This window comes from Papio anubis, chromosome 17 (genome assembly GCF_008728515.1).
Source record: "Papio anubis isolate 15944 chromosome 17, Panubis1.0, whole genome shotgun sequence".
NCBI classification, from domain to species: domain Eukaryota; kingdom Metazoa; phylum Chordata; class Mammalia; order Primates; family Cercopithecidae; genus Papio; species Papio anubis.
The window spans coordinates 25,066,288-25,085,377 of record NC_044992.1 but is presented as its reverse complement, the minus strand read 5'-3'; the positions used below and the strand labels follow the sequence as shown (position 1 = coordinate 25,085,377).

General features: G+C 49.8%; 1 protein-coding gene across 3 annotated transcripts in view; it reads right to left on the bottom strand.

Moving 5' to 3' along the window:
• Positions 1 to 6,632: 6,632 nt before the first annotated feature.
• Positions 6,633 to 19,090, bottom strand: part of RHBDL3 (rhomboid like 3) — a 55,397-nt gene continuing 42,939 nt past the window's right edge. For all 3 annotated transcript variants that reach the window (XM_003912581.5, XM_003912582.5, XM_009190084.4), the window contains 2 exons: positions 11,828 to 11,888; positions 6,633 to 7,094 (listed from right to left, as the gene is read on the bottom strand). In XM_003912581.5, the coding sequence (XP_003912630.1) occupies positions 6,823 to 7,094; positions 11,828 to 11,888 (333 nt within the window). In that variant the 3' untranslated portion in view covers positions 6,633 to 6,822. The remainder of the gene's footprint in view (positions 7,095 to 11,827; positions 11,889 to 19,090) is intronic.

Here is a 19,090-nt window from a genome sequence, read left to right as displayed (position 1 = left end):
AAAGCCTGTGGGCTTCTTGGAAATCAGATGCAGTTACCAGGACCATACTTTCCTAACAGTGTGTCTTCTCAGTTAATGGAAACCCTGCTGGCTTCAATGAAGTCTTTCCACTTGGAGGTCTGAGAGGGCAGCCCAGTTCTCTTAATTGCTAAAGTTCCTAAATGTGGCTGGGTGTGGTGGCTCAGGCCTGTAATCCCAGCACTTTGAGAGGCCAAGGCAGGAGGACTGCATGAGCCTAGGAGTTCGAGACCAGCCTGGCAACAGAGTGAAACCCCATCTCTACAAAAAATAAAATTAGCAGGACCTGGTGGTATGTGCCTATAGTCCCAGCTACTCAGGTGGCTGAGGCTAGAAGATTGCTTGATCCCAGGAGCTCAAAGTAAGTGAGCTATGACTGTACCACTGCACTCCAACCTGGGCAACAGAGTAAAACCCTGTCTCAAATATAAAGAAATAGGCCAGGCATGGTGGCTCACGCCTGTAATCCCAGCACTTTGGGAGGCCGAGGCGAGCAGATTACCTGTCGGGAGTTCCAGACCAGCCAGGGCAACATGAAGAAACCCCATCTCTACTAAAAATACAAAATTAGCCAGGTGTGGTGGCGCATGCCTGTAATCCCAGCTACTCAGGAGGCTGAGGCAGGAGAATCGCTTGAACCTGGGAGTTGGAGGTTGCGGTGAGCCAAGATCATGTCATTGCACTCCAGCCTGGGCAACAAGAGCAAAAATACATATATATGGAAGCAGTAATGAATCGAAAGCTGGGGTTTTTCTTGTAAACTACTATGAGGGCTGATAAAGTGAAGGTCCTATTACACGAACTCTGAGTGAATGTCCCGAGGTTCATTCCTGTTACCGGATGGCCCTAGGCCTAATGCAATGAGATGGATCTTTAAACAAAGACCCTGAGGCCTGCACATGCTTAGTGCCCTTACAGTCCTGTGCACATACTGAGGGCTGACAGCATGAACTTTGGTACCAGCAATCTTGGGTGTGAAGCCAGCTTGTGCCACATACTACCAGCAAGTAACTAAATTTCTCTAACCTTTTCCCTTGTGTATAAATAGGGGGATATTTATACCTAGTTCACATAAAGTAGCTGTGGAAATGCCTACCTCAGTGCCTAGCACATAGTAGGTACACAGTAAATTGTCTTCATTTTCTTTTTTTTTGAGATGGAGTTTCACTCTTGTTGCCCAGGCTGGAGTGCAATGGCACGAACTCGGCTCACCGCAACCTCGGCCTCCCAGGTTCAAGCGATTCTCCTGCCTCAGCCTCCCAAGTAGCTGGAATTACAGGCATGCTCCACCACGCCTGGCTAATTTTATATTTCTAGTAGAGACAGGATTTCTCCATGTTGGTCAGGCTAGTCTCGAACACCCAACCTCAGGTGATCCGCCTGCCTCAACCTCCCAAAGTGCTGGGATTACAGGCATGAGCGACTGCACCTGTCTTTTTTTTTTTTTTTTTTTTTTTGAGATGGAGTTTCGCTCTTGTTGCCCAGGCTGGAGTGCAATGGTGCAATCTCGACTCACTGCAACCTCTGCCTCCTGGGTTCAAGTGATTCTCCTGCCTCAGCCTCCCGAGTAGCTAGGACTACAGGCATGCACCACCATGCTTGGCTAATTTTGTATTTTTAGTATAGGTGGGGTTTTGCCATGTTGGCCAGGCTGGTCTCAAACTCCTGACTTCAGGTGATCCACCTGCCTCGGCCCTCCAAAGTGCTGGGATTACAGGTGTGAGCCACTGTGCCTGGCCCTTCATTTCTTAATTACCTTATTATTGGGAAGTGCCTTATTAATGTATTGAAGAATGAGAATCTACTATTAATAGAAGGGAAGAACCAGGAAAGTAAAAAAAGGAAAGGCGGCAAAGGCAGAGAATTCAACAGCTTCTGGCTCTCCGAAGAGCTTGCCTTTATTATTATTATTTATTTATTGAGACAGGGTCCACTCTGTCACCCAGACTGGAGTGCTGTGGCAGGATCTCGGCTCACTGCAACCTCTGCCTCCCAGGCTCAAGCAATTCTGCCTCAGCCTCCCGAGTAGCTGGGACTACAGGTGCGTATCACTACCACCCAGCTAATTTTTGTATTTTTAGTAGAGACAGGGTTTCACCATGTTGGCCAGGCTGGTCTGGAACTCCTCACCTCGTGATCTGCCTGCCTCAGCCTCCCAAAGTGTTGGGATTACAGGCATGAGCCACTGCGTCTGGCAGTTTTTTTATATTATTAGTAGAGATGTGGTTTTGTCATGTTAGTCAGGCTGGTCTCGAACTTTTGGCTTCAAGTGATCTGCCTGCCTCGACCTCCCAAACTGCTGGGATTACATGCATGAACTACCGTGCCTGGTGGGAGCTTGCCTTTAAATGGCTCAGGTACTTGTGCCTGAAGTTGACCTATAAGAGCATTGATGCTCAGAGAGGGTCCTGATTTCTCCTTCTAGGGAAGTTGGATCTCCACACTCTAAACAGAAGTGGGTTCTTTGGCCTTTAGCCTTAACCGCACTCTAATGTTTGTTCTTGGATAGATTCTGCAGTATTTAGATTTTCTTTTCTTTCTCTTTTTTCTTTTTCTTTTTTTTGAGACGGAGTCTAGTTCCGTCGCCCAGGCTGGAGTTTAGTGGCATGATCTCAGCTCACTGCAACCTCTGCCTCCAGGGTTCAAGCGATTCTCCTGCCTCAGTCTCCCGAGTAGCTGGGATTACAGGTGCCCGCCACAACATCCAGTTAATTTTTGCATTTTTGGTAGAGACGGGGTTTCACTGTGTTGGCCAGGCTGGTCTCGAACTCCTGACCTTCTGATCCGCCCACCTCAGCCTCCCAAAGTGCTGGGATTACAGGCATGAGCCACTGCGCCCAGCTGGGTTTTTTTTTTTTTTTTTTTTTTTTTGAGACGGAGTCTCACTCTGTCACCAGGCTGGAGTGCAGTGGCGCGATCTTGGCTCACTGCAACCTCCGCCTCCCTGGTTCAAGTGATTCTCCTGCCTCAGCCTCCTGAGTAGCTGGGATTACAGGCACGCGCCACCATGCCCAGCTAATTTTTTGTATTTTTTGTGGAGATGGGGTTTCATCATGTTGGCCAGGCTGGTCTTGAACTCCTGACCTCAGGTGATCCACATGCATCAGCCTCCCAAAGTGCTGGGATTACAGGCGTGAGCCACCATGTCCGTCCTACATACACATTTTTATGGGAAGAGAAATCACAGCTTTCATCAACCACTCAAAAGAGTTCAGTGATTTGAGAAAAGTAAGAAGCACAGAGCTACAGACTGGTGCTAAGCACTGATGCCCCGATCTGTATGTTATAGAAATCCTAGATCCACCACCACTGCTGTTCACCCTCTCCCACCCATCCTGACCTAGACCCAGATGAAACAGGCCCTAATGCCAGCCCTTCAGGTCACTTCCTGAATAACCAATGGCTTGGAAAAAAAAAATCTTTAATGGAATCTGTGCTCAAATAATATGTTACAACAAAAATATACAGAATGTACACAATACAAAAATACTTAGAAACAAACATTGCAGTTTGTGTTTTGTTTTTTCCACTTACTCAAGTCCTCGGAGGAGGCAGTTCACTGTTGGGCACTGTTTTTAAGGCAGAGGAGAACCGTGCTTTCCAGCCAGCACGGGAAGCAATATGAATGATGCCAGGAAGGGCTTTCACGGCACCCAGGGAATCTGCATTACGTATTTGCAAATTAAACTGGACGCTGGGGGAAGATCCCGGCTTGGTGAGCAATGGCTCCTCTAATCCTCTGGGCAAGAATGGTGCTCATGGAAATCGAGAGTCCTATTAGCTGGCAAAACAGCCTCATTAGGGAGCTTTTCCTAATTAAAAAACGAATGATGAATGTGTCATTAAAGTGAAATTTCTCATTTGAAGGTCTGCTTTCCCTTCCCCAGTTTCTGTGATTCCTCTCCCGTTTAATGAAGGCCAGTGAGTCTATGGCTGCTGTTTGGGGATTCCCCAGATTTCAGTTTCCGTATCCTGTGGATAAAAGGCCAATCTACCTCCACTGGCCTGAAGATTTATACACCCTCTCTGGGCCAGCAGCCACCTTGGACAAGGAAGGAGGCAGGGAGGACACGGCCAGCCTTGGCCATGGCGAAGTGCTGCCGAGAGGGTGGTGGGACCTGCTGAGGAGAAAGTCAGATGCCACAAAGGGAATCCCTCTGACCAGACAGCTGCCTCCTGACCCTGTGACCCCACCCGGTGGCCCTGCTTGGAAGTCATGGTTGGGAGAGGTGGTGGAAGTGGGTGTGCTGACAGGGAACGGCTGGGGCTGGTGGTCTAAGGTGTAGACCAGGGTCCTTGGCAGCAGAGGACACACTTAACATGGTGGGAGACACGATTCTGCCTCCACTGTCCTTCTCAGTAACAAGCTTCCCTTGGAGTCCCCGAGGGAGCTGAGTGCTTCTATGAGGGATTTCTAGAGTCTTCTAGTTCAATGCCTTCTCACCCCTGAGAGAGGAAGCCTCCTCTCCAGGTCATACAAGACAGAGGTGGCACTCTGCTCATTCCACCCACACCACAGAAGCCCCAGGGGCCAGGACAGGGATCTGGATGGGATTCTCCATCCCTCCAGGAAAGGACCTCATCGCTCAGCTTAGTGTGGCTGCAGCCCAGGCAGAGGCAGCAATGTCCTGGCTCCTTCTGCATCCTCCCCCTGTCTTCCCTGAGCCCAGCTCCACAGCCTCAGAGCCTCCTCCTCTGATGCGCTGACTCTTCCATCTACATCTTTCTATCACTAGGGCAGAGAACGGCAGGCAGGGCACACACAAGACGCCCCAGGCTGACACAACACCGCCAAAGACATGGGCCCACAGTGGCACAGGCTGCAGCCCTCAGCACGGCACTGATGCGGGGGAGCAGGACCTACGTAGCTACATATAAGGCCAGGGCAATCTATTTAGCATTGGGCCAAGATGGGGTAGGGCTGGACCTCGCCTGCCAGTGAGTGAGTGAGCCCATTTACATGTAGTTACCGGGCTGGGAAGCCAGTGTGGCCCAAGACCCCAAATGCCTGGCTTGACTGACCCTGGAGCCCGCTACACTCAAGGGCCAGGATGGGCATGAGGCTGCAGAAAGACCATTCCCACACTCCTGCCCGTGTTTCTGGACACGCCCAGCCCCCTGCCTCCTCCCAGGCCTGGCATTCTTTGTTCTTTTGGGCTGTCAGTGGTTGCGAATTCCAAGAGCACGATAAAGGCAGTGTCATCTTTTGTCAAAGGTCAACGTCATACCCGCCACTTGGGGCCTGCACCAGCTCCTGTTAGGAGAGTCATTCCCTCCATCTTGTTTTCTCACCTGTGAAATGGGGTGGGGTGGATTTGATAACCACCATATTCTCTCCCGCATCCAAGCCTCCGAGGTTACCGGCTGCCCTCCCTCTCAGGCTCATCCATGCACCCAAAAATTCTCCTGAGGTAAAGTTTTCCAACTAAATTGGAATTCCTCTTCCTGTAGCCTCCTGTCCCCCTAATTCAAATGGACACATGGTCTCAACATTCCCACCCCAGCCTCTCTTGCATCCCCAAAGCTCTTTCTCTCCTAAGGGAGACAGGATGGAACATTTTTGGATATGAGGGCCATCTCAGAGGAAAACAAGAGCTGAACCTGGCAAACCTCAGCATCCAGGGATCCCTGGAGGGCCTGAGCTCTCCCTCCAGCAGGGCCATTCTGCCACCAGTCAGTGATGCTCAGGAGCAGGTGTGGAAGGGACAGGAGATGGGAAGGAAGGTGGTAGGCTTTGTCAAAGCAAGGATACTCAGCAACCACAGCACACCATGGTCTCCCACCTCTCACGGACACTCACATGGGCCCCCTGCATCCGCTGTGCCTTCTCTGCAGGCGCTGACTTGCCTCAATTACCTTTCCCATCACACACACACACACACACACCACACACATACGCACACATACACACACGCAAGAATGTATCAAAACACTGTCTCCATAACCAGAGAGGCACAAAGTAGTGTCAGGGCAGCAAAAGGAAAGAAAACGACCCTAAAAGACGGCTGGACATGGAGGCTGGGGCACTGGTGTGAGATGCCAACATCCTGGAAGAAAGGGAGGGAGAAGTCTGAAGTTGGTCCTGGGTCTGTCTTCTCCAGGGTGGAACTTGGAATGAAGTTTATTCCCCCTACTTGGGTCCCTCTCACTGGGTACCCCCAGCGCAAAAGGGGGCCTAGAGCCTACAGCGTCCCTGGCTCTACCCAACCCAGGCACAACAGATCATGCCCCAGTGCCCACCAACCAGCCCAAGAAGGCACCCTGGTTTCAGCCAGGTCACAGCTGACATGTCCAGTAGGCCCTCTTTTTACTGGAGCTCCAGACCCAGCAGGTGTCGAGGAGACACCACATGGCCCGCAATTATCTCTGAGCTAGAGAGGGGCCATGCCTCGCTGCAACAACCCTCAGGCCTTCCCATGTCTCTTAGGGTCTCTGAGGGTAGAGGATGAGGAAGAAGCTGCTGCTCAATCCACAGCAGCGAGGGGGCACCCCTGGCCCCATGGAACAAGCCCAGCCCAGGTGAGGGAGGGCCACTCACACAGCCCACCCCAGACCTTCACCCTGGCCCGATGTCATCAGAGCAGCCTAGAAAAATGACAGCAGCCACATTAACTCCTCCGCCAGGTGCCTTTCAGAAAAGGGTCTCCACTGTCTGTCCAAATCTAAACACAAACATTACAGCAGCCCGGAGTCTTCTGTCCTCGCCTGCCTGGCCTAGCTGAGCTGGTGATGAGAAAAAACCTCACAGGCGCTCCCTGTGGGTGCTGCTTTTCCCTCCCCTCCCCCACCTCGGGCCTCCAGCCCTCAGGGAGGAGGCGGCAGCTTCAAGTCCAGCAGGGTGTAGGCAAAGATGTTCCAGAAGACGGCAAACAGCACGAAGACGGTGTACATGGCCACAAAAATCCACCACAGCGACTGGTCCTGGAGCCTCTGCTCGTAGTTCCTCAGGACCACCACGCCCAGGGTGATGCCCACGGCCACGCCACCCAAGTGCGCCATGAAGCTTGGGTGAGGGCACGGGGGATAGGCCGACGGGTGGAAGCGGAGCCACACAGCCCGCCCAAACTCCATGCTCACTGCAAGGGGAGGAAGCAGAGAGACGCCACAGGAGGGCCCTGAGCAGGGGCTGAGGGCCTTCACTTCATCACCCACCCATGCATTCATTCCCTATTAGGCCAAGCACTGTTCTCTGCACTGGGGACACAGTAGTGAAGGAGGCAGGCAAATCTGTTCTCCCAGAGCTTATAGGGTCTAGTGATAAACCAGTAAGCAATTACATACATAAGATAATTTCAAGAAGAGAGACACCTATGGAGGGAAACAGGTGATGTAAAAGCAATGCCTGGTTTTAGGAGGGAAATTCTTTAGCTTGGGGAGTCATGCAAGACCTCTCTAAAGAGGTGACATTTGGCCGGGCGCGGTGGCTCACACCTGTAATCCCAGCACTTTGGGAGACCGAGGCAGGTGGATCACCTGAGGTCAGGAGTTCAAGACCAGCCTGGCCAACATGGTGAAACTCCGTCTCTACTAAAAATACAAAAATTAGCTGGGCGTGGTGGTGGGCTCCCGTAACCCCAGCTACTCGGGAGGCTGAGGCAGAACTGCTTGAACCCAGGAGGTGGAGGTTGCAGTGAGCTAAGATTGCACCACTGCACTCCAGCCTGGGCGACAGAGTAAGACTCTTGTCTCAAAAAACAAACGAGAAAAGAAAACCCAGACCCCAACAAATTGATGAATTGATCCCTTAACAGATTCTTTTTGTTGTTCTTGTTGACGCAGGTCTCACTCTAGGCTGGAGTACAGCGGCACCATCACAGCTCACTGCAGCCTCAACCTCCTGGGCGCAGGTGATCCTCCCATCTCAGCCTCCCAAGTAGCTGGGACTACAGGCACCCACCACCACATCTGGGTAATTTAAAAAACCCTTTTTTTTGGCCGGGCGCAGTGGCTCACGCCTATAATCCCAGCACTTTGGGAGGCCGAGTCGGGCGGATCACGAGGTCAGGAGATCGAGACCATCCTGGTGAACACAGTGAAACCCCGTCTCTACTAAAAATACAAAAAACTAGCCGGGCGTGTGGTGGGCACCTGTAATCCCAGCTGCTCGGGAGGCTGAGGCGGGAGAATGGCATGAATTCAGGAGGCGGAGCTTGCAGTGAGCTGAGATCGCGCCACTGCACTCCAGCCTGGGCGACAGAGCGAGACTCCGTCTCAAAAAACAAAAACAAAAACAAAAAAAACCTTTTCTTTGTAGAGATGATGTCTTACTATGTTGCCCAGGCCTGAACTCCTGGGCTCAAGTGAGTCTCCTGCCTCAGCCTCCCACAGTGCCAGGATTACAGGCATGAGCCACCACACCCAGACCCTTAACAGATTCTAAGATGCCTTCATCCTGATCTCCAATCCACGCTTCTCGTGTGAACTTTCTGGGTCAGCCAGTCAAGTGGGGATGAGCCTCTTGAAAGGACGGGTGCTAGGAAACTGCCATCCCATTATCCACTACCAAAGAACATTGAGGGTAGGTATTCTTATTCCCATTTTACAGATGAGAAAACCAAGGCAAATTTGACATTGAAATAAAGCCCTTTGAGGGGAATTTTGTACCTGTTTAGCTACCAGTTAATCAGCCAGGGCACTTCTCTCCACCCTAACCACTGCAGGAGTACCAGAATCTCCAGGGACCTTCATTTCCCTTGGGGTTGCCCAGCCTTCTGGGCTGAGCCCTGCAACTCCAAGGATGGCCGATAGATGGCAGAAAAGGCGCATCCAGGGATGGACCCTCGGCCCTCCCCTCCCCAACTCCTGTCCTGGGACAGCCTTCCAGCCTTGGCTCCCCAGGTCCAGGGTTTGATAAAGGAGGTTTGAAAGATGATGGTCTCCAACTCCGAAATAGCATTTTAGTTTTTATGATGCTTACAGTTGGATTTTTTTTTTTTAAAAAAACAAGACTCATGCTTCTCTTTCCTTCCTCAAAAACAAACTCAGAGCCCAAGCTGACGCAGAAACTATCCCACACCCACTGCCACCCCACTGCACCCTATGCCTTGACTCAAGGAGTCCTCAGGTTTTAAGGCTGGAAGGTCCTTCCTGGGATGAGAGATCCTCCAGCCCCATCCAGGAAACTGAGATCCAGAGAGACCAACAGAGGCTCAGGGGCAGACCCGATTTCCTGAAAGCCATGGGGTAAGAAGCAAGGAAGGTGGACATGAATTGAAGTGGAGCCCTCCCAGGCCTGACCCTCCGTCCCAGGTTTGCTCGGACTCAGTCTCCCTCTTACCTACACAGCAAGTGGCTGACCCAGAGAAAGCCCAGGTGCTCACTGTTTAGCTTGGCTAACATGTGGGGCATTTGAAATGGCACAGGCTGGCCTTGAATTCTGGCTCTATCATTTCTTAGCTGGGTGATCTTGGCCAAGGAACCTAACTCTCTGATCCTGGAGTTTCTACCTATAAATTAAGCTAATAATAATGCCCTTTTTAGGCGGGTTTGGAGGACTGGATGAGAAAATGCGTTCACTCCCTCTTCTACCCTCATTGCTTTGCTCTTTTTTTTTTTTTTTTTTTTTTGAGACAAAGTCTCGGTCTGTCGCCAAGGCTGGAGTACAGTAGTACGATCTCGGTTCACTGCAACCTCCGCCTCCCAGGTTCAAGGGATTCTCCTGCCTCAGCCTCCTGAGCAGCTGGGATTACAGGCGCATGCCACCACACCCGGCTAATTTTTGTATTTTTAGTAGAGACAGGGTTTCATCATGTTGGTCAGGCTGGTCTCGAACTCCTGACCTCAGGTGATCTACTCGCTTCGGCCTCCCAAAGTGCTGGGATTACAAGTGTGAGCCACTGTGCCCGGCCTTTTCTTTTCTTTTCTTTTTTTTTTTAAGGCAGGGTCTCACTCTGTCACACAGGCTGAAGTGCAGTGGCACGATCATAGCTCACTGCTACCTCAAGCTCCTGGGCTAGGACTATAGGCACAAGCCACCATGCCTGGCTAATTTTTAATTTTTTTTTTTTTTGTAGAGACAGGGTCTTGCTCTGTTGCCCAGGCTGGTCTTAAACTCCTAGGCTCAAGAGATTTTCCTGCCTCAGTCTAAGTAGCTAGGACTACAGGTGCAAGCCACCATGCCAGGCTAATTTTTTTGTATTGTTTTTGTAGAGACAGGGTCTTGCTATATTGCCAAGGCTGGTCTTGAACTCCTGGGCTCAAGTGATCCTCCCACCTTGACCTCCCAAAGTGCTGGGATTTCAGGTGTCAGCCACACTGCCCAGCCCCTTCTTCCATTGCTTCTGTTCAGACTCATTTCTTTCGATCTCAGAAAGAGTCCTTTGGCTTCTGGTCTTATCCCCCTTGTCCCCACAATCTGTTCTCCACACTGCAGCCTGACTGGTTTTCTAAAACTCTGATTATCCATCAATAACTCTCTTGTTGAAAGCCCTCCAGTGGGATCCCAGGGAATGCAAGGTGAAGTACATTTTCTTTTCTTAGCATTTAAAGCCCTTAATGGTCTGACTCCTACTATTTCACTAACTTTATCGCTGATCAAAATCACACACAGTCCCAAAACTAATTCTTTGGTTTTGCTAACCAACTCGCTGGCCATGACCCTTCGCCCATCTATGTGTTAGTTCAGGCTGCAGCTTTGCCTGAAATGTCCTCTTGCACCGTGTTTACTTGGTGGACACCTGCTTGCCGCTAACACTCAGGATGACTTCTGCAGGTAGAACTGAGCTCTCCCAACTAGGGCCCTGAAGATATCTTGTTCCTAGGGGGTTCTCGGACTAGTCACAGTTTGTGAACCTGCTAAAACTGCAGCTTTTGATATACGTGTGTATGCACATGAGTGCACATGTATGTATTTTTCTGGTGACAGGGCCTAGGGCTTTCAACAAGGGATCTCAAAGGATCAGTTTCACGACCAAAATGTTAGGAAGTTATTTGTCTTGATCTGGGTGCTGGTCCTTAAGCACTTTTCTGTTTGCATATTATATGTCAATAAAAAGATGAAAAAATAGGCTGGGGCCAGGTGTGGTGGCTCACGCCTATAATCCCAGCACTTTGGGAGGCCAAGGCAGGCAGATCACCTGAGGTCAGGAGTTTGAGACCAGCCTGGCCAACATGGTGAAACCCCTTTTTTACAAAAAATACAAAAAAGTAGCTGGGCATAGTGGCACATGCCTGCAATCCCAGCTACTTGGGGGGCTGAGACAAGAGAATCACTTGAACCTGGGAGGTGGAGGTTGCAGTGAGCTGAGATCATGTCACTGCACTCTAGCCTGGGCGACAGAGGGAGGCTCTGTCTCCAAAAAAATAAAGGCCGGGCATGGTGACTCACACTTGTAATCCCAGCAACCTGAGAGGCCAAGGCGGGAGGATTGCTTGAGCCCAAGAGTTCAACACCAGCCTGGGCAACATGGCAAGACCCCCATCTCTGCAAAAATTTTCACACGTGTAGTCCCAGCTATTTGGGAGGCTGAAGAGGGAGGATCACTGGAGCCCAGGCAGGAGTCTAATGCTGCAGTGAGATATGACTGTGCCGCTGCACTACTGCCTGGATGACAGAGGGAGACATCCTGTCTCAAAGAAAAGACGAAAATTTAATTTTTAAAAATAGGTAAATAAATAAAAGATGAATGGTTACGAAGCAGCACAGCAGGACAGACAGCTCTCACAATAGCCCTACTCTTTCACACATCATTGACATGTCCCACTTTTTTTTCCTTGACCACAAGCCCGTGAAGGGCAGGGACTGTGCCATCTTTGAACCCCAGGGCCTGGAGCCGGGCTTTCATCCCCTAGCTGTCCCATCAGTACTTACTACAGATAAGGGCCACAGCCATCCGCAGCAGCTTGAACTGGCACTTCATTCCTGACCAGTTCTAGGGAAAAAGGAGAGAGTTCAGTCAGTTCCAGATTAGACCACTCTTCTGCCAGTGTGTCTTGCTTAAGAAAACCTGACATTAAAATAAGGATCTCCATGAAGTACTGAAAGAGAGAGAGGGCTGTGGCTTAGTAGCAGAACACACCACATGGCTTTGAGATTTAGGCAACAGCAAGTTTACTCCTGTCATAAAAGCTCTTGAGCTGGACTAACAGAGGAAGGGACTCCAGATCTAGGAAGAGGAGAGGCCCTGTCTCCTCAACATGGACAGAGAACATCTCAGAGCTGCATTCATTGCTGGGCTCCATGGTTGCAAAAGATGCAGGACAGCCAACCAAGCAAAGTCAAAGCAGAAACACCAGGATGATAAAAGAGCTCAACATCCTGCAGATGAGGAATGAATGGGGAAGCCAGGATCTTTTAGCTCAAACAAGAGGAGACTCAGGGGTCAAGTTCATTGTTGTCAAATATCGAATGAGTCAACACAAGGAAAGGGCACATTCGATTCAGTGTAACCTGCAAGCAGAAGATGCAATGGATGAAAACTTCAGAGAGAGACTTTTTAGCTCAGAGTAAGTTTCCATTTCTAGTAAGCAGAGCTCTCCAGAGATAGAATGGTCCATCTTGCAGGGGTCATGAGTTTCCCACCATCGGGGATTTCATGTCACTCGGAAAGGATGCTCCAGAGGCGAATCAGGTGCTGGAGAGGGGGTGGCCTAGGTGGCCTTCAAACAACTCCCTCTCTCCCCTGAGAATCTCGGAAAACTTGGAACCTCCAAAGCAGATAAACAGTACAATTATTCACTTTACAAAAGGACTTTTCACTTTACAAAAGACTTCACCACAGGGTTCCTTTGAGAGGCACTCCTGCAGTGCATTCAAAGCACTATTCCATTTATACAGAGGTGCACGTGCACAGAAATAAGCCCGGAATCTTCCTGGAACACATAAGCCCCAGGGAAGGAGGGCACAACCAGGGGACTTTGGTTCCCTCCCACCACCCAATCTGCCTTTGCTGCCTGGCCCAGGCCCAGCTCGGGGACATGTCTGGCGCTTCTGTGAGGTTGCAGGAACATCCGTGTAACTTTACAGAGGCCCTGAACACTGGCACGGACAACATCTATGAAAGCTTCAGTCAAGCAAGCAGGACACACAGCAGATGCCAAAGAGGGGGAAATCCTCATAGCCTTCAGTTCTCGCTCACCTCCTCCCTTCTCCCCATCCTTCCTCACTGACCGGCAACCCCTTCTTCACAGAAAGTGAAGTGTGGGCCACCCGTGGTCCCGCTTTAGGTGGAAAGCCTATCTTCGCTTGCCGACATATTCTGTGCTAGGAAGCAGATGGCAGGATATCGTTGTCATCTGCTGGTGTCTGCCCACAGAGGAGCCTTGCCAGGAGACAAGGAACAAAACAGGAGTCGGTGCCCTCCCCTGGATCTAGCGACCCAATCTGAGCTGGCTCAGTTAGTGGATGGTGGGCACCGCAGCCTCCCTCCAAGCTGAAACCCTAGGATGGGAGGAAACTTGGGACTCATCTAATGGGACATCTCTTCCCAAAGGTGGACACCCACTGCCAAGCAGCCAACAAGATGGCCCTCCAGCCCACGTGAGGGGGTGCTCCCTGCCTCCTTGGGAGCCCTGGGAAGGGCTCTCACCCCTAACAGTTCTGCCTGCTATTGTTTGCCAGGCTTTCCTTCCCTATAATGTCCCCTCCATGGGTTTCAATTCTCCCTTAAAAGTGATACCCGGCTGGGCGCGGTGGCTCATGCCTGTAATCCCAGCACTTTGGGAGGCTGAGGCAGGTGGATCACTTGAGCCAGACTCTGTCTCAAAAAAAGTAATAATAATAATAATAATAATAAGTGATACCCATGTACATAGCAGCATTATTCACCATAGGCAAGACGTGGAAGCCACCCCAGTGTCCATGGATGGATGGATGGATAAATGAAATATACATACATGTCTATATATTTGGTTTCTTTCTACCTCCTCCCTTCCCCCACTCTTCCTCACTGACCAGCAACCCCTTCTTCACAGAGTGTGAGGTGAGCCACCTGCCTTCCCTTTTTACGTGGAAAGTCTAATCTTCACTTGTTGACATGTTCCAAGCTATGAAGCAGATGGCAGGATAACATTGTCACCTGCTGATATATACATACAATGGAATGCAATTCAGCCTTCAAAAGGCGGTGGCTCACTCTCAGCACTTTGAGAGGCCGAGACAGGCAGATTACGAGGTCAGGAGATCGAGACCATCCTGGCTAACACGGTGAAATCCCTTCTCTACTAAAAATACAAAAAAATTAGCTGGGCGTGGTGGTGGGCGCCTGTAGTCCCAGCTACTTAGGAGTCTGAGACAGGAGAATGGCGTGAACCCAGGAGGCGCAGCTTGCAGTGAGCCGAGATCGCACCACTGCACTCCAGCCTGGGTGACAGAGCTAGACTCCATCTCAAAAAAAAAAGGGGTGGGGGGAGGGAATTCTGACCCATGTTACAGCACGAATAAACCTGGAGGACCTTATGCTAAGTGAAATAAGGCAGTCACAGAAAGCTAAATACTGTATGATTCCACTTAAGTATAGAGTAATTAAATTTCACGGAGACAGAAAGTAGAATGGTGGTTTCCAGGGGCTGGAGGGAGGAGGGGGTGGGGAGTCATTGTTTAGTGGGTACAGAGTTTCAGTTTTGCAAGATGAAGAGTTCTGGAGACAGATGGCGATGATTGTACAACAATGTGAATGTATGAATGTACTTAATGCCATTGAACTGTACATTTAAAATGTAACTGTATACTTTAAGATGGTATATTTTATGGTATGTACATTTATCACAATTAAAAGCAAAAGTACAGAAGACTTTTTCTTTTTAAGAGACAGGGCTTCACTCTGTCAACCAGGCTAGAATGCAGCAATGCAACCATAGCTCACTGCAGCCTCAAACTCCTGGGCTCAAGTAATCCTCCCGCCCCAGCTTCCCAGGTAGCCAGGATTATGGGCATGTGCCACCATATCTAGCTAAATTTTTTATTTTTTGTAGATATGGAACTTCACTATGTTGTCAGGTTGGTCTCGAACTCCTAGCCTCAAGTGATCCTCCAGCCTCGGTCTCCCAAAGTGCTGGGATTATAGGCCAGGTGCTCACGCCTGTAATCCCAGCACTTTGGGAGGCCAAGGCAGGAGGACTGCTTGAGCCTGAGAGTTTGAGACCAGCATGGGCAACATGGCGAAACCCTGCCTCTATAAAAAATTAGCTGGGTGCTCTTTTACCAAGGACCCGCCAACATGGGCCGCGTTCGCACCAAAACTGTGAAGAAGGCGGCCCGGGTCATCATAGAGAAGTACTACACGAGCCTGGGCAACGACTTCCACACGAACAAGCGCATGTGCGAGGAGATCGCCATTATCCCCAGCAAGAAGCTCCGCAACAAGATAGCAGGCTATGTCACGCATCTGATGAAGCGGATTCAGAGAGGCCCTGTAAGAGGTGTCTCCATCAAACTGCAGGAGGAGGAGAGAGAAAGGAGAGACAATTACGTTCCTGAGGTCTCATCCCTGGATCAGGAGATAATTGAAGTAGATCCTGACACTAAGGAAATGCTGAAGCTTTTGGACTTCGGCAGTCTGTCCAAACTGCAGGTCACTCAGCCCTACAGTTGGGATGAATTTCAAAACGCCTTGGGGACCTGTTTGAATTTTTTCTGCAGTGCTATATTATTTTCAATAAATCTGGGACAACAACAACAACAAAAATTAGCTGGGCATGGTGGTGTGCACCTGTAGTGCCAGCTACTCAGGAGGCTGAGGTGGGATGATTGCTTGAGCCCAGGAGGTGGAGGATGCAGTGAGCTGAAATTGCACCAGGGCACTCCAGCCTGGGCAACAGAGTGAGACCCTTTCTCAAAAACAACAGGTCAGGTGTGGTGGCTCAGGCCTGTAACCCCAGCACTTTGGCAAGCTGAGGGAGGCGGATCACTTGAGGTCAGGAGCTCAAGACCAGCCTGGCAAACATAGTGAAACCCCATCTCTACTAAACACACAAAAAAATTACCTGGGTGTGGTGGTACATGCCTGTAACCCCAGCTACTCTGCAGGCACAAGAATTGCTTGAACCTGGGAGGTGGAGGCTGCAGTGAGCTGAGACTGCACCACTGCACTCCAGCCTGGGTGAAGGGTGAGATTCTGTCTCAAAACAACAACAAAACACAAAGCGCTGGGATTACAGGCATGAGCCATTGTGCTCAGCCCCCTTTGAGTAAATATCTTATTATTTTTCTTTTTTTTTTTTTTTCTTTTGAGACAGAGTCTCACTCTATTGCCCAGGCTGGAGTGAAGTGGCATGATCACGGTTCACTGCAGCCTTGACTTCCCGGGGCTTAAGTGATCCTCCCACTTCAGCCTCTCAACTAGCTGGGACCATAGGCACACTCTACCACACCCGGCTAATTTTTAAATTTTTTTTTGTAGAGACGGGGTCTCCCTATGTTGCCCAGGCTGGTCCAGAACTCCTGGGCTCAAACAATTCACCTGCCTCAGCCTCCCAAAGTGCTAGGATTGTAGGCGTGAGCCACTGAGCCTGGCCTGAGTGAACATCTTATCTGAAGACAGTGTCTTTTTCACTGTGTCCTGAGTGATAATATCAGGCAAAGTAAGTTAGAACGTGTGGATGGCTCTCTCCTTTATCTGAGGTCTCCTGCCTCCATGCCCCTCCTGGGCCCTATCTGGGATAGATGTTAAACGCACCATCCTTATGCTTGGCCTGGTTGGTCATCGGTGGGGTGGCTCAGAATTCCTTTTTCTCTATTGTTTTCATTTGTGAATTTGAGGTAACAACAGCACCTTACCTCAGTTACCCACCTCATCGGGTGGTTGTGAGAATGAAATAAATTAATATATGTAAAGTACTAAGACCACTGCCTGGCACACAGTAGGCATCATCTAAATGTGTGGCAGTATCTTGACCTGAGACAAAGACGGGGAGTTTGCCCTGCAGAGCGGCTTGAAAAATTCTGAATCTGAATGGCTCCAGTTTTGCCACAGCACCTCCCAGGGACGCTTTATGGGTTTACAACACCTGCCCGGTCCCTGAAAGCCCTGGAGCTTGCCAAACTGATCCAGTCCATCCCTCTGCCGCACACTTTAGGGAAGAAGAAACTGAGGATTCAGGCGGGCTGGTTCAAGGTCGTGGTGAGTGAATGGCGAGCTGACTGGGCTCCTGGTCCAGGGCTCTGTCCACCTACACTTCAGAGGTCACATTCCATGTGCCTGTGCCGTCTGTCCCAGCTGCCCACAAACGGAGCGAAGGAACGCCAGTAAATATGATCTGCCTCCCAGCAGCCGAGGGGTTAAACTAGAGAGTCCCTGCTTCCAACCAGCTGCCTTACTTTCCCAATCCAATATTCCCGCCAATAAAATCAGCACTGAAACAACAGGAGAGAAGAAAAAAAATCTCACACGCAGCCAGCACTGCTGCTGCTATAAATGCCGAAAAGCCCGCAGATCCTTGGGGAATACAAACCTTTTGCAGGCCCTTTAATTTCATTCTCTCCCAGAGCCTCAAAGAGTGAGACAGTAACTCACCCACAGCGAACAAGTTGGTAAGCAGTCCCCTCAGCATCTTGCTCACCCAACCAGTTAAGAGTGCAGAGGCTGAAAGCCAGGCCGGGAGCTTCCATTCCAACACAGCTTTCTACATCTATCCCTGGTAGAAACGATTTCTTGTGAAATGACTTCAAGAAAACCCAACACAGGGAATGTGAGAGCATGACACAGATAAATTAGGGAGTGATTCTTTGTCCTATAAAAGGATTTTTCCTTAATAAAGTAAACCCTTTTTTTTTTTTCTTTTTTTTTTTTTTTTTTTGGAGATGGAGCCTTACTCTGTCACCCAGGCTGGAGCGCAGTGGTGCAATTTCGGCTCACCGCAAGCTCTGCCTCCCAGGTTCACGCCATTCTCATGCCTCAGCCTCCTGAGTAGCTGGGACCACAGGTGCCCACCACCAAGTCCAGCTAATTTTTTGTATTTTCTTTTTTTCTTTTAGACGGAGTCTCACTCTGTCACCCAGGCTGGAGTGCAGCGGCGCAATCTTGGCTCACTGCAACCTCTGCCACCCAAGTTCAAGCGATTCTTCTGCCTCAGCCTCTCGAGTAGCTGGGACTACAGGCACCCACCACCATGCCCAGCTAATTTTTGTATTTTTAGTTGAGATGGGGTTTCACCATATTGACCAGGCTGGTCTCAAACTCCTGACCTTGTGATCCGCCTGCCTCAGCCTCCCAAAGTGCTGGTATTACAGGTGTGAGCCACTGCACCCAAACATTTTTTTTGTATTTTGTAGTAGATACGGGGTTTCACCATATTAGCCAAGATGGTCTCGAACTCCTGACCTCATGATCTGCCCGCCTCGGCCTCCCAAAATGCTGGGATTATAAGCATGAGCCACTGTGCCGGGCCAATAAAGTAAAGCTTATAACAAATCTTTAGTGTCTTTTAGGCAACCATCTTCACTTGTGCTTTGACAATATGGTTCAGTTTGTGAAAATTCAGATCTCAAATATTTTGGGAAAACATCAATCATACAGAGCAAAGTGTAAGTAAATATCTTGTAGATTAAAAAATGGAATTCTGGCCAGCAGGAGGCAATTAATAAAGTATTCAATTAGGTGTGTCTGTATCTTTCTAGTGTTTAAAATAAGAAGTCTTGGTGGGGCATGGTGGCTCACGCTTGTAATCCCAGCATTGTGGGAGGCAGAGGCAGGTGGATCGCTTGAGTTCAGGAGTTTACGATCAGCCTGGGCAACATGGTGAAACTGTCTCTACAAAAAAAGTAAAAAAAAAAAATTAGCTAGGCATGGTGGCACGAGCCCGTGGTCCCAGGTACTTGGGGGGCTGAGGCAGGAGGATCGCTTGAACCCAGGAGGTGGTGGTTGCAGTGAGCTGAGATCGTGCCACTGTACTCCAGCCTGGGCGACAGAGCGAAATCCTGTCTCAAAAAAAAAAAAAAAAAAAAAAGAAGTCTTGATTATAGGGCTTTTCACATTCCAGATCTTTTGTTGAAATATTTTGTCCATTTTCTCATCTCCCAAACAATCGTTTTGTGAAGATGGGATTACAGATGAGACAACTGAGGCTCCAAGAAGTTGAGTAATAGACTCATAGCTATTAAGATGGTGACACTGGTACTCAAATGTGGATTTTCTCT